This window comes from Cydia pomonella, chromosome 1 (assembly GCF_033807575.1).
Source record: "Cydia pomonella isolate Wapato2018A chromosome 1, ilCydPomo1, whole genome shotgun sequence".
Taxonomy (NCBI): Eukaryota; Metazoa; Arthropoda; class Insecta; order Lepidoptera; family Tortricidae; genus Cydia; species Cydia pomonella.
In genome coordinates, this window is record NC_084703.1 from 20,687,342 (window position 1) to 20,702,562 (window position 15,221).

Consider the following 15,221-nt stretch of genomic DNA (forward strand, 5'->3'; position numbering starts at 1 on the left):
TTGTAAAAATACCTCAAGTCAATCCTCAGGAAAAAAATCAACAGTGTCAATAAAAAGAGCTGGCGCACGAAAAAACATCACACAAGAGACAAAGAAAGCCAAAATTACATCTCCGGGACCCAGCGCATCTGATAAGATTCAAGAATCCGAAATGACCTCTAAGCATGAAATTATTGTGAATATTCCAACACAGAATTCTTTTGACTCATTGTCAGATTCTGATCATGACACTTCAGATTGCACTTTGTCACCATCGTCATTGACTAACAATCAAATAAATTTAAATAAAAGCTGCCCGGACGTGCTTGAAAGTGACTGTGAAAAAATACAAATTATGAGCTTAAAAATTACCGAACTAGAAATAAAACTCAAGAGCGCAGAACAAGAAATTGAAAACCTGTTGCTGGAAAATTCTTCCCTAAAAACTAATATTAATGAATGTTCTAAAAAAATTAATAAATTGTCTCACATATGCCAATCTAACGTGAAATCATCTTCTGCAAAAAAACGACGAGAAAGTCTCAGGAAATCGAAACTGAACCTTTCTCTAAACGACAGCGACATCGATCAGGACCAGACCAAGAGCTACTTCAATTCAAACAGTACGAATAAAAATCCTAATACCCTTCTTGATATGACCCATAAGTCAAGCAGCCCGAATAAAAACATCCCTATAGACACAGAAAGTACGTCATCGCCCTCAACCACCGGTACGCCCACGCCGAAGTCCAACACGCCGAAGTCCAACACGCCGAAGTCCAACACGCCGAAATCCAGCACGCCGAAGTCCAACAGTTCCGCTAAACAGAAAATAAAGAAGAGTAAAGTCTGTCTATTAAGTACAAACCCTTTTAATAAAATACTGAATATCACAGAGCAGTACCTAAGCAGTTCTTATGAAACATGCCATTATTTAACCCCAAATGTTGGAATATTAGTTCTCTTAGAAAACTTAAATGATAAGTTAAGAAATTTTACAATGCATGATTTCTGTGTAATATTTGTTGGGGAAGAGGACTTTAAAAAATCGCAAAAATATACTAACCTAGTCTCAAGTATTAAACACGGCTTAGAAAATATCTGCCATACAAATATTATAATATGTGCGCCTACTTTTAATTGCGGTGATTATTCTAACGTGTTTAACAAAAGGGTTGAAATATTCAATGATTTATTGTATCGAGATGTAAATCGACTGCAGTATGCATACCTTCTAGATAGTAACTACAACTTATCATATAATTATACTATGTTCTTAAAAAAGTCTGGACGCATAAATAATAATGGAATGCGCGCCGTTTTTAAGGATTTAAGTACAATGATGTTATCCATCCTAGATAGTTCCAATGGCCCATTGAAGACACCTACACCTCACAAAAACGAGACTGATTTTTTAGACAAACAAAAAACTCCGGTTATTTCCCCAGAAACGTTTCTTTCGCCGAAAAAAACACCTTCGGAGTCTTCCATCAAAATATAGCCGGAATTTTAAATAAATTAGATACTTTAGAATTAATGATTTCAGAATTTCAAGATAAACAAATAATAATAGATGTTATCTGCCTATCAGAAACATTCATTCAAGCTGGCTACGAAAGCAATCTACAATTATCAAACTTTAAGCTTTCTAGTCATTTTTCTCGAATAAATACAAAAAGGGGTGGTGTTTGTATACTAACTCGCCCCTGGATTGATTTTGAAGAGATTAACCTAAATAGATTTGCCCTTGAAAATGATTTCGAATGCTGTGGGATTGATATTAAATCCAAAAACTGTGTTATATTATGTCTATATCGTGTCCCAAAAAATAATGAACATTTTTTTTTGCAAAACCTAGATAATTTTCTAGCATTTATTACACAAAAGTTTAGAAATAAACATTTAATTATTTGTGGAGACTTAAATTTAAATATTCTCAAAACTACTCCAATTTCAAAATCTTATAACCAGTTACTCGCCAATTATAATTTAACTCACCACATAACAAAGGCTACTCGAGTTTCAAGTACATCCCAAACATGTATAGACCACATTATGTCAAATATGTCTGGAGCAAAGGGGCAGACTTTTGATTTGGGTCTGTCAGACCATAGCGCTCAGATGGTATATGTACAACTCAATAAAACAAATATCTATAAAAAAATATACGTATTTAAAAGAGACTACAGTGAGGAAAATTTATTAAAATTTACTCACTGCATGGAAAACATATCTTATGAAGACATATATAGCCAAACTGATACCAATAGTGCCTTTAATGCGTTTTTTGAACTTATAACTATGTTTCACTCACTTTGCTTTCCTAAGATAAAAGTTGCAGTCTCTATTAAACCTCTAAGAGCTAAATGGATATCGAAAAGCCTCAAAATGTGCACTAAGCGCAAACGGCAATTGTACCTTCAAACACGCTTATTTCCCAGCACGGATAATAATATAAAATATAAGCGTTACGCAAAAATATTACGACGGTGCGTACATTCTGCCCAAAAACTTAGTAACCACCGCTATATCTATAAATCTAAGAATGCGTGTCGAGCCACATGGGATATTATAAGTAAAAAGGTCGGTAAGTTCCGGCAATCCAATCAAATTAAAAAAATATTAAACAATAGTCAAACAATTACTAACCCAAATGACATAGCCTCTATATTTAATGATTATTTTATTGATGTATCAAATAAATTACATTTAAACTACAGTTCATCACTTCAGGGCTTTAGCCGCTATGACAACACCATGTTCTGTAATCCCACCACTCCAGTAGAAATACATAAAATAATTGTGAAGCTTAAAAATACCACGACCGCGGGTTACGACGAAATTAACTCGAAAATACTGAAATCATGTTCTAAATCAATATGTAACCCCTTGTCATATATCATAAATCTTTCAATAGGACAAGGTTTGTTCCCAGATGGACTTAAAAAGTCGGTTATTAAACCTTTGCACAAAAAAGGAAAGAAAACTGAAGTGTGTAATTACAGACCCATTGCTCTGATACCCGTTCTTTCAAAGATATTTGAAAAAGTAATATTTGAAAGGCTTACCAATTTTGCTAATAAGTACACTCTTCTTACTGACTGTCAACATGGTTTTAGAAAGCACAAATCAACCTCAACTGCTGCTTTTTGTTTGTTGAAACAAGTAATACTTCATGTAGATCAAGGTCAATCTGTAAGCGTTCTTTTCTTAGATATGTCAAAAGCATTTGACCTGGTGTGTCACAAGAGGCTACTAGATAAATTAGAGTTGTACGGCGTGAGAGGTAATATTCATTGCTGGATTAAGTCTTACCTAAGTGAGAGAGCACAGTGTACAGAAATAATTAAAGAAGAAGGAAATACTATAGTGAATTACAAATCATGTTACAAAACAAATAAATTCGGTGTACCTCAAGGTAGCGTCTTGGGGCCGTTACTCTTTTCATTTTATATAAATGATTTGCCAAAGATTATAGGATATCAATCAGTGTTATTCGCTGACGACACATCGATTATAATACCGTGCGTGAATGATCTGACCTATCAACAAGAGATAAAGCAAACCTTACAAAAGACTATACAGTGGCTAGAAAACAACAACCTATCCATAAATATTATTAAAACTAAACATGTACAATTCCTCACAAGAAAGAGCAAACCTAAGGAACTTGACATCACTTATAACGGAGAACAAGTTGATAAAGATCACAGCACAAAGTTTCTAGGTATACATTTGGATGAACATTGTAACTTTAATGTCCATGTTGAAAATATATGTAATAAATTGAATAAATTTATTTTTCCACTCCGACAGTTACGACAATCTGTATCTCGTGAGGCAGCCCTAGTAGCATACCACGGCTACGTTATGTCTGTACTCCGCTATGGTCTTACCATATGGGGAAATTCCCCTGATATGCAAAAAGCTTTTGTTAAACAAAAAAAATGTATTAGAGCTATATTTTCGCTTAAGCCACTAGACTCGTGTAAACCCATATTTAAACTACACAAACTTCTGTCGTTGCCTTCATTATACATATACGAAACGGCTGTATTTGTGCATAGCAATCAAAATTATTTTACTAAAAACCATGAAGTTAAAACCTACAACGACCGGATATCAAGACAAAAAGATCAATTATATGTACCTAAAGCTCGCTTGAAACAAACGACACATAGTCCATATTTTATGTGTGTAAAAATATATAATAAGATTCCAAAAAATATAAAAAATCTATGCCTTAACCAGTTTAAAACAAATTTGTATGCCTGGTTATGTGACCTAAATGTTTATACTATAGAAGAATTTTTTAATGTTAAATGTACATAGTAATAGTATACATGTTGTTCGATAAAACTTGTTAATAGGCTAAGTCTCTGTATTTTGTTGTATCACTAACAATCCATCAAAAATACAGATAATTTTTGCATGCTTGTTTAAGTAGAATATGGAGAACTTGTATATACTATATTTTTAACAACCCTATGTAACCCGTATTCCGCAAATAAAATTCATTCATTCATTCATTCATTCTATTATAGAATCTTTCGCTTGCATGGGACTCAAAACAAGCACTCGAAGAAATATCAAACTTTGCTCTCTTGTTGTACAAATAACTATTTCTAGTTTGAGATAAAAGGTAAAGATCCGCGCGACGGCCGTTTCTTCAGCCGCAAGTTCTTTGCCCGCGCCATATATTTTTTCCTCCTCTAATATCGTGGCTTTACGCTCTTAAACAAAGTGAACGCATTGCAGACAGCATCAACTCGCCGTCCGTAGTGAACGTGCTGCCACCGGCGCTGCGGGCGCTGGTCGCTCTGTGGGACGCTCTCTACGACGCCGACCAACTCTGTGCTGCCACTGACAAGTAACTAGCGCATTTTTATTAAAACTTTTATTTTCTTTTGGTTTTTATATACGAATAAAATAAAACTATACTCAAGTTATAAGATGTGGCTTCAGAACGATATGGCACCGAATTTCATTAAGTATATTCAATTTCATGTTGTAACGTAGGCTGTATGTTTTTGGTTCGGGAGATAAGACTGGACGCTTAACTAAATAATTAACTATGTTTCATTTCAAAGGATAATTTTTAATGTTATAGACATCAGAAAGAAACTGCTGAAAAGAATGAAAATGAGTTGATTTCAAGAACGTTCACTTCCCTTCGCAAAAAAAGGGATTGGAAGTCGGCGCCTGTTTATAAAACTCCTTATTCAGGTATGTCTGTTCTTGTTAAGGTAAACGTTCCAGTGCTCGGCATGTTAATGCCCAATAGATGGCACCTCTATTCTCATAGACCTAAATTAAAAGACTACATGTTATTGGACAGTGACGAGCGCGTCCGAATGGACGTGTACCTTAATAAAGCACGAAAGCGTCGCGAGATAGACCAACCATCTCCTTCTAATTAATAAAGTAAAAATCGTATTATTCTAGTAGTAGTAGTAGTAGTAGTATAGTAGTATTAGTAGTCTAATTTGCGCGCGAGTTACTGTCGCGGAGCAACTCACTCTGAAGCTGACCATCGTTTTGCGCGCCTGTCTGGCTCATAGGTACGTGCCGAAGCGATGGAGGGAGGTCATGTTTATCTTCATACCGAAACCAGGTAAAAGTGACTAATCGGACCCCAAATCCTTCAGACCCATCAGCCGGACCTCTTTCATGTTGAAAACATTAGAGAGGTTGTGCAACAGATACCTGTGGGAGAGGGTGCTAATTCAAGTGCCCTTTTATCCAAACCAACATGTCTACAGCCCTGGCAAATCTACAGAATCGGCGCTTCATGAAGTGGTAAGCAAAATTGAGGTGGCGTACAAAAACAGGTCCATATATGTGCTTAGGAACCTTCATTGATATAGAAGGGGCTTTCGACAGGACTAGGTTCAGCAGCATCACAGCAGTTATGCCAGAATCGATATACATCCAACGAACCATCAAACTTGGGACAGGTGAAACACAGCAGCCATTAGTGGCAAAAGGATGCCTTCAAGGAGGAGTCCTATCGCCACTACTATGGAACATTGTGGTGAATGACCTGATCACCACACTAAATAACAATCATTATTACACAATCGGCTATGCTGACGACATAGTGATACTGACGAGCGGCAATCATTCTGGTACGGTATGCGATGTTACCCGCTCTGCCCTAGCCATCGTGGAGTGCTGGTGTGTTAACAACGAACTCTCAGTCAATCCCAACATAACTAAGCTGGTTATGTTCACCAACAAACGCAATTTGGTTAACTTCCGCCTTCCCAAACTCTGCGACACTGAACTTCAACTATCTGCGGAGGTAAAGTATTTATGGATAATTCTTGACAGCAAATTAAATTGGAGCAATTACTTAAACGGCAAAATTGACAAAGCCACAGTCGTATTCTGGCAATGTCATAGAATGGTGGGTAGAACCTGGGGGCTCAAAGATAAACTCTATGGCTGTACCAGGCAGTCATACGACCAATAATAAGCTACGGTGCGATAGTTTGGTGGGCACGCACCAAACTATCCATAGTTAAAGCTAAACTACAAAGACTCCGGAGGTTGCCCTGTATGGCGACCACGGGCTGCATGAGGACAACACCAACCGCGGCTCTAGAAGCCATACTGGGCCTGCCGCCGCTGCACCTCTTTATACAACAGGAAGCGCTAGCTACGGCGGTACGTCTCAAAAATACTAATCTCTGGAGACCATCTAGGGTACCACACACCGAGATCCTCTACGAAGCGATAGGTAAGGAACCGCTAATAGAAGCGGTGATTGACTGGATACTCTGGCTATTCGTCTTCGACAAGAAATACAAGATACAGTTACACGAAGAGCATCGTGAAGGACTCAACCCAAGTGAGCTGAGAATCTCCACGGATGGAATCAAAGACAAGGTCAGGCACTGGCGCTGGAGTATTTTCAGAGGACCTAAACATACATATCTATACACCACTAGGTGCCCATAACACAGTCTTCCAGGCAGAATGTATGGGCATCATAATGGCAGCACACGCAATCGCCTCAAAGTATTGGACTACCCCATCCGCATACTCTCTGTTAGTCGGTCAGTACTACAAGCTCTGCAAACTTATACTTTGACCTCAGGGCTAATCTACGAATGCCACAAAGCCCGAGTCAGAGGTGTGCAACGATGCAGCCGACATATTGGCGAGAGGAGGCTCGGAACTGAAGGTGGCAGGACCGGAGCCAATTATACCTCTGCCTTATGCCTGGCTCGGGAACATGCTGCGACACAACACCAAGGTAAAACACCAACAGTACTGGTCTAACCTAGGCACGTGGAGGCAGGCGAAGGAAGCCCTCCCGACAATCGACCCCGGTTTGTCTAGGAGGCTGAGACAGCTGAAAAGGCCACAGCTCCGGCTTTTGACTGAGACCATGACCGGTCACGTCCCACTTAACAAACACCTATTAACCCTACGCCTTACAGATAGCCCCCTCTGCAGGATGTGCAGAGGAGACAGCCGCCCACGTTATTCTTGAATGCCCAGGGGTGGCAGAGTACCGGGCACAATACTTCGGTTCGCTGGGGTCTCTCCAAAAAGTCGTCGGCAACATCAAGGGTCTGCTAGGCTTCTTGATAGAGTTGGATTGGCAATAGTAGTGTCGACAACCCATCACGCAAAATAAGCGCGATAATATGACGTCAAGTTGCGTAAACCAAGCCCGCGAATACCTATAACCTATAACCTACTGTCGCGGCGCTCTCCTTACGCGTATTAGACGAATATGTTGTTGCAGTGAAGTGCGAGTTGTGCGGTGGGGTGAGCGTGCCGCCGCCGCTGGCCGCGCACATGCGGCACGCGCACCCCGGCTGCCGCGCCGCCAGTACGCGTGGCTTCGACCGCGCCGGCATCTACCGCCGCGCCGACCCGCCCGCGCCCAACGATGCGCCGCCCGCGCTCTGCGGGCAGCTCGCGCAAGGTACAAGTACTCTACGCTTGCAGTACTTTTACATTAGTCTTTGTGAAGGGCAAAACATTGCTAATCGAGACTACATTACCATATTCATCAGACCATCGAACTTGAATTCCTAAATTATACATTATTATTTTGTAATTATAATAAATGGCTAACTAAAATTTAGTAGTCAGTAAAAGGGTGGTATCATCCCTATTCATTACATAATTGAGCAGACCTTTGATATAATCTTTTAGTCAATTCGTTCAGTGTGGTGTAAGCGCTTCTATGCATTAGTTACGGCTCCGTGCACACTGTTAAGATGTCGGGAACACCACTATTCCGTGATTAGAAAAAAAGTTAATTATTTCATTTGTTATTACAGCATACCAACTCTGGTACATATATTGCGAGAAATGTCGTGACAAAGCGCTGAAAGCCGTTTCATCGGTGAAGCAATCGAAGACCAAGTCGGTGTCCGACGTGTGCTACGAGCGCAGCAGCGACGCGCCGGACGTCGACCACCAGATCATGAAGGACAACGCCATGTTTCTGCTGGACTTAGCACCCTTAACTACCTCAGGTATGTATGTATGTATAAATTAAAAATAAAAATACTGGTAAATATTTAAAATTTAATTGTAGAACTCCTCGTAAGTGTTGGCGTACCTACTTGTAAATGTAAACCTTTAACCTCTTGTCGGTCTATAATGAGGATTCTGGACGAATTTGTAGTCCTTTATTTGCATTTTCTCATTTTAATAAATGGCTTGAATCTTACATACAAAAACCCAGCAGTATCTCTAAGAGGCTTTACTTCAAAATACTTGACCATTGATTCAGGTGTACCCCAAGGTTCGCATTTAGGACCACTTTTATTTTTCTTACTTATATATTAACGACATAGGTTTATCACTTAATAGTTCAAGGCATCTTGTTTACGCTGGTGATACGAAAATATTTAAAATTATAAAAACAAACAATGACTGCCTTGAACTACAACGTGACCTTGACAGTTTTGCTACCTACTGCAACTCCAACCAACTACTACTGAACCCTGATAAATGCAAGTGTATCACTTTCACCCATAAGCGTGTACCTCTTTTATTTAACTATAACTTTTTAGGCAAGAAACTAACATCGTAGATCTTATTACTGCAAAGGCTTATAAGCAGTTGGGTTTGATACTTCGGCTCTCTAAACCCTTTAAAACCCTAATACTCTAAATCTGGGGGCACGGCAGTGCCCCCACCAAGTCGAGCAAAAAAGCACGGCCGTACCATCCTTTTCTCGAAGCAATTCAGACCATTTTCGACCCCCTGTAACTTCGTTGTGGATAAAACTAGAAGACTGAAATTTTCAGTAACCATGCAGGCATTGTAAAGACACGGTATATTTCAAATTTCATTCAATTTGAACCAGTATTTTAAGAATTATAACGGGTCAAATTTCTTAATTTTGTCACTCACTGCCTCACCGATCATCAAAATTCTAAGGCACTTCTAGCAGACCTAGAAGCTTCAAATTTGGAATATAAGTAGTGTTTGGTGTATGAATCAAGGAAAACTAAAAAATCTAGAAAAGACCGCAAAGAAAATTAAGCCCATACAGCCAAGCCTTCAGTTAAATTTTTCAATATTGGGTTTATTCGTAACGATGTTTTATGTTTTATTTATACATATATACAATAAGTAGAAGGTACCGAAAAGGAAAAAAGTAGAACTGTCTACAAAATACAAAAAGAAATGAGATCCCATCAAAAACAATACTTGTCAAAAAAACCAAGTCTCGCAACTCAGTTGTTCTGCGGTAAAAAGTTGTGAGATCCATGTAATACCAAGTCGGTTATTATTAATTTATTCAGTCTCTACTTAAGCGACTTTCTGTCTTAATACGCCCAGTCTCTAAGACCACGATCGTGGTCCATAACAATTGAAAATCAATTGTGTCTGGAATCTCCGTACTCGAAGCATTAAGTTGTTACGTAATAATTAACAGCATCTTATAGTGACGCATATCAATATTAAAATTCTTTAATGTTTTATATAAATATATTGAGACTTGGCCATCGCCTGAAAACACGTGTAAATTCAATCGCCTGAAAACACATGTAAATTCAATTATTTAGTGCGTTTTTTAATTATTATTTCTATGGGATTAAGTCAATTTGTGTAATATTGTCGTATAATATTTTTTATTGATCACAAAAAGAGAGATTAATTTACTTACATTTCAGATTAATATATTAAATAATTACTAGATAAAAAAAAATATGTTAATTAATGACCATTAATGCATAGATGATAGATAATTTTCCACTGAAAATCTTCGACGAATTAATTTTGTGTCATATTGCATGCAAGTTCTCAGGAAATTTCACATATTTTATTTAATTACTTACACTGATATACAAATAAACATACAATTATCGATAGTTTTAGTACATCCCTAGTTCACAACTAAAAATAATATAAAATATCAAATTTTCGATGTGTTTAAAGTCTGCTGCACCGAAATAAGGTCAAAAGTATCTAAAGCAATACGTACCGGTCTTTATCCAAGGGAAATTTCGCCATAAAATCCCTTTTTACGTGATTTTCTCGAGTGGCTCGCTTGCCACATATTTCACACTTAGTAAACCGTTTTCTTGGTGGCATTGGAAGTATTGTAACAAACTCGTTCTTTACTCTGATCACGGTTCACTATTTTCGATATTTTCACTAAATAATAAAGAAATTGCACGAAATACCCGAACAAAACATTGAAGCCTTCATAACAAACAAAACAATTAGGCTGACAGTTGACTTGATGTAAACTTGACAGAATAAATAGCACTGACGTTTTATTTTTCTTCGTTGGCAAAGATTTGCGAAACAAGTTCCATACAAAACTTATTTTGTTCCTAGTTGCGTCAGCCTGAGTACCAGCAGACGGCACGGTCTCTTTAGACGAGCCTGTCATGATTACAATGATAAATTCTCAAATTTAGATATTTTTTCATTATCATTTTGTAAATACAGTAGCATTCTGCGAAGTTCAATATTTTCTCCATAAATATTGTATATTTTCTTCTAAGTACCTAGTAACTATATATTATTTGCACGTAAACTAACGCATATCTACTATAGCGATACATATATTTTTAATTGATTTTGTATACCATTTTAAATTCCCTACTATGTCATGCATTTACGAGGGCTGATCCGAAAGTTGTTAGTTGCTTCGGCTCTACTCATGTGATTAAAATTTGATTTATACTATTGTGAGGGATTTTTCAGTACTTATTAAAGTTGTGTAAATAAATTTTTAGAAGACGCTTAATTTTGTTTTTATTTTATTTCTACTTCGTCGCGTCGAAACCTAACCATCAGTCATGAAAATCAGTAATTGAGACTCCATATGTGCTGTCATTTTATAGACAGTTTTTGTAAAAATTAACAAAAGTTTTTTATGTGCTACTAATGACGAATCTCGGCCGTTCTTTTACGTATAAATCGTTTTGATTGAGTAAATATTATTATGATTTAATAGCTGTCAACAATGAGTCCTTTCATTAAAAGTAAAAATTTCTGATATTAAAAAATATGTATATATGCATATAAAATTATTTATTGATTTATACATTGGAAATAGCAGAAGGAAGAGAATAATTTAGACCCGGGTAAATTTAAGTTCGATTATCAAAGATTTCAATACGAAATTCATTTAATTGTGCCCAAAATTGCCGTTTTTTCTAAGCAATTAGTAACTCCATACACACTTTCAGTTAAAAATATATAATAAAAAAAGTAGTAGTAGCATTGAAATATCCCTCACAATAGTATAAATATTTTTTTTATCGCATGAGTGGAGCCGAAGCAACTAACAACTTTCGGATCAGCCCTCGTATAAATTACCTACCGATGTTTTGAAGTCCCTGTATGCGTGACAGACAAGAAGATGCCTAACACCTTCCCTGTTTCGATCTGTAATTAACTATGTATTCTTTTATTGTCAATGGAACTAAAGGTCTGATTGTTATCACTTAAGCTTATAAAATACATATATTAATATGTGACTGTTTGTTTCCTAAATTGTTTTTTGCTCTATACCGCACTACCACACACATATGAACTATTAAAAGAGGTTAGCAACCTAAAAATACATATAAATCTGAACATAAAATCGGGGTTGAGTTTTGCGTTGGATGTAGTCTGATATTTATTTATTTCCTGCTAAAATCGATTTTTGTATTGTGTATTTAAACCAAACAAATGGTTTTTAGAGTCCCTCTCAGCCTCGCCATGGCACGAATCGGCAGGGCGCAGCCCCCCGACGCCTCCCAGCAGCATGTGGCAGCCGGCGCCGCCGTTCCAGTGCCTGGCCGCGTTGGGCGCCGCGCCCAAGGCCAACGCCACCGTAGATACCGCCAAGTATCACTCACTGGGACGCCCGCCACCGCCCACGATCGCCCCAACGGTCAGCTTATTTATACTATTTTTACAAACTTGCAATGAAATGTTGACATGACTTACTTCAAATTAGGTCTGGAAATACTACATATCAGGTGCGATGAGTGAAGATGATATATAAAGGAATTTCATACAGCCTTACACACCTAGGCCTCTAAGGCTTGGCATTCAAATATAAAAAACCTAAAAGCATTTTTTTTCTTTTTAGCGTTTTTTTCTTTAATGTGTTTTTTATTAATATTTCAGGGTTTCCGTGAGCCGTAGTGCAAAAATGATTCATTAAATTTTCGTTCCCCTTTTAATAACCCCAAAGTAATAATAAAAAACACAAAAAAGTGTAATGGCGCGCGTCATAGCGCTAAAATAATTTCATTTTTGTTCTCCTTCAATACCCCATGCACTGAATAACCTATCACATTAGGACATGAAACAATCATTATCATGATCATCCTATTTTTATAATGATTTCATTGCAAGTTTGAGAAGAGCACTATACAAATCTCGGGGAGAAACGGGGTCGCCGGCCGCGTATCTCTATTCTACTTGGCCTGCAACCCTTCGTTTCCCGGCCTCTATAGTAATGTACTATTGTATAAGTCTTAAATTAATTACACTCAGCATCACCTGGGCACGAGTAGGCGGGGTACTGCGCATATTTTTTACCCCCTTATTCTCAAAAGCTTATCGCCATTTTAGATTTCATTTAGGTACCTTAAATGATTTTATATGCTGATTTTTCTATACTTACTATGTGCATATCTTTTGAGATTAACCATAGCTACTTCTCAATAATTATACCTATGTAGACTTTTAGACACTTAACCCAAATAACACTATTAATGAAATGTCGAATTTCAGAATGGTCCATACGGCGGCGAAGGTCTGGCTGGCGGGCAGTGGCCACGTGTGCACCGCTCCGTGTCGATGGGGCAGGCCAGCGGCCGCGACCTGGCGAACGCCGCGCCGCAAGCCCGCCACGAGCGCTCCACGCCTCACGATAGCCTCCCTGGTAACCAAAACGTGTAACGCTTTCTCAAGACGGGATGCCATCAGTGTGCGGCCCAAGCATATTCAGTACAAAAATGCTTCTTCCGCACAGTCAAACACACTGGTGGAATTCCGCCTTCAGTACGTTGAAGAGGACACAGAATAGATAATAGTACCGCGCACCGAATTCTCACTGTCCAGCAAAACCGAATTTTAAGAGCGAAAAGTCAAGTTAAAGCTTGGTGCCAATGATATGTTCTCTATCTCGCTTATTAGAGCCGAGCTTTATACTGCAATAAAGGTTCATATGCTTATTTACTAATTATCTTAATTACCAAAATTACCAACAATTTTGTTTATCATAATTACCACATTTCCAGGCGCGGGTTCATCTCTCCTTGCCCAACCGAGCGCTGCCCTCCAAAAGTTAGTCGGTTGCGGCGAATGGACTGGCGAAGGCTGCGGAGTGTCGGCTTTTGAACCACCTCGAATAGACCCCGAGGCGCTCATTAGTAGTCCGGTGCTGTCGTTTGTGCTCGCCAACCGCAACCTGCACTCCTATAGGCAGAAAATGGACGCTGCTGTTAGAATAAATACTGTTAGACAATATGCCTTTGAGGTACTTAAACATCAATTGGTGTGTGTTGTTATTTAAATTAAATTTTGGCAATGTCAAATAACCTCCGCTAATTGTAATTATAGAACAAACTCATTTACTTTAGAAAGATGAGGAGATAGAGAATTGTGAGTCTTTAACACATTTACTGCCAGGAACCCACCTGGTGGGCGCTCGTGAACTTTGTTCAGATGCCGGACAACCCGCTGGGCGGGTTGTTTTGTACGCAGTTATAGACCACCGGTTTCTGGAGTAGTGCGCCGTTTTTTGTCTGGCAGTAAATGTGTTAAGAATATGTAATATAGGCCTTGATGCCTGACTCGAAATTTAAAATAAATAAAAATCCTTTGCATGAATTACGCTACACTTACCATCTGATGCCTTTTCCTGGCTGACTTTAATAAAAAAAATACTTACTTAAAACTTAAAATGTACTCGTAATATCAACTAAATATTACAGGCGTTAAATTGGTTGCTGAGGTCGGCGACGCAGCCTACCTGCGTACACGACGTCATGTGGTGGTTTTGTACAGCTCTAGATAAATACGCTAGAATCGTTCCCCCACCACTGGCGTTAGAAGATAATAAAGAGGTAAGTAGTTCCGCTTCATGCGAGTAAACAGTTTAAATGTATACCTATAATAATATACGTATAGGTATACATTTAAAACTTTTTACTTGCTAACTGTTAGAAAATATTGGCGTTGTTATTATCATTTGCAGCATAGACTAGGAAGTAAATGATTACAACGTCAACTTAATGTAAACTTGTAAGTACCATACTGAAATAAATTAGGTTTGTATGTATAATTTTAGATTTATGTTATTCCCACAAATAAGAAACTTCGCAGTTTGGTAGGTGGCTTAAACTCTTCATGGTTGGTTGATTTGGCTTCATGATGTCTTACATACAAATTAGTTTCTGTACTGGGTGTGAGGCAGGTCTCCCTGATGGGGCCTCACGGAAGCACTGATTGGAATTAGAAGTTATAATGTTCGTTGCATCAGGTCGGTGGTGCCGAGGCAACGCGCACTGCGGCGGCGGTGACGGCGTCGGCGTGCGCGTTGTGCCCGGGCGGGCGGGCGGCGCGCGGCGCGCGCTCGGCGCTGCACGCGTTCCTGGGCTCGGTGAGCGCGCTCGCGCCCTCGCTGCCGCCGGCCAGCGCCGCCTCGCTGCAGGCCGTGCGATGCTGGGCGCTGCACTACTCACCGCATGACAGAGCGTTCCTACACAGGTGAACAATTAGCCTCTAGAGTGGCATTGTACGAC

General features: G+C 38.8%; 1 protein-coding gene across 1 annotated transcript in view; it reads left to right on the forward strand.

Annotated features, from left to right (window-relative positions):
• LOC133527150 (E3 ubiquitin-protein ligase MYCBP2) overlaps positions 1–15,221 on the forward strand; it is a 185,246-nt gene that overhangs the window by 130,662 nt on the left and 39,363 nt on the right. Inside the window, exons 48-56 of the mRNA XM_061864048.1 lie at positions 4,738–4,849; positions 5,090–5,205; positions 7,739–7,921; positions 8,283–8,480; positions 12,162–12,355; positions 13,207–13,357; positions 13,716–13,954; positions 14,412–14,543; positions 14,960–15,186. Of these exons, the coding sequence (XP_061720032.1) occupies positions 4,738–4,849; positions 5,090–5,205; positions 7,739–7,921; positions 8,283–8,480; positions 12,162–12,355; positions 13,207–13,357; positions 13,716–13,954; positions 14,412–14,543; positions 14,960–15,186 (1,552 nt within the window). The remainder of the gene's footprint in view (positions 1–4,737; positions 4,850–5,089; positions 5,206–7,738; positions 7,922–8,282; positions 8,481–12,161; positions 12,356–13,206; positions 13,358–13,715; positions 13,955–14,411; positions 14,544–14,959; positions 15,187–15,221) is intronic.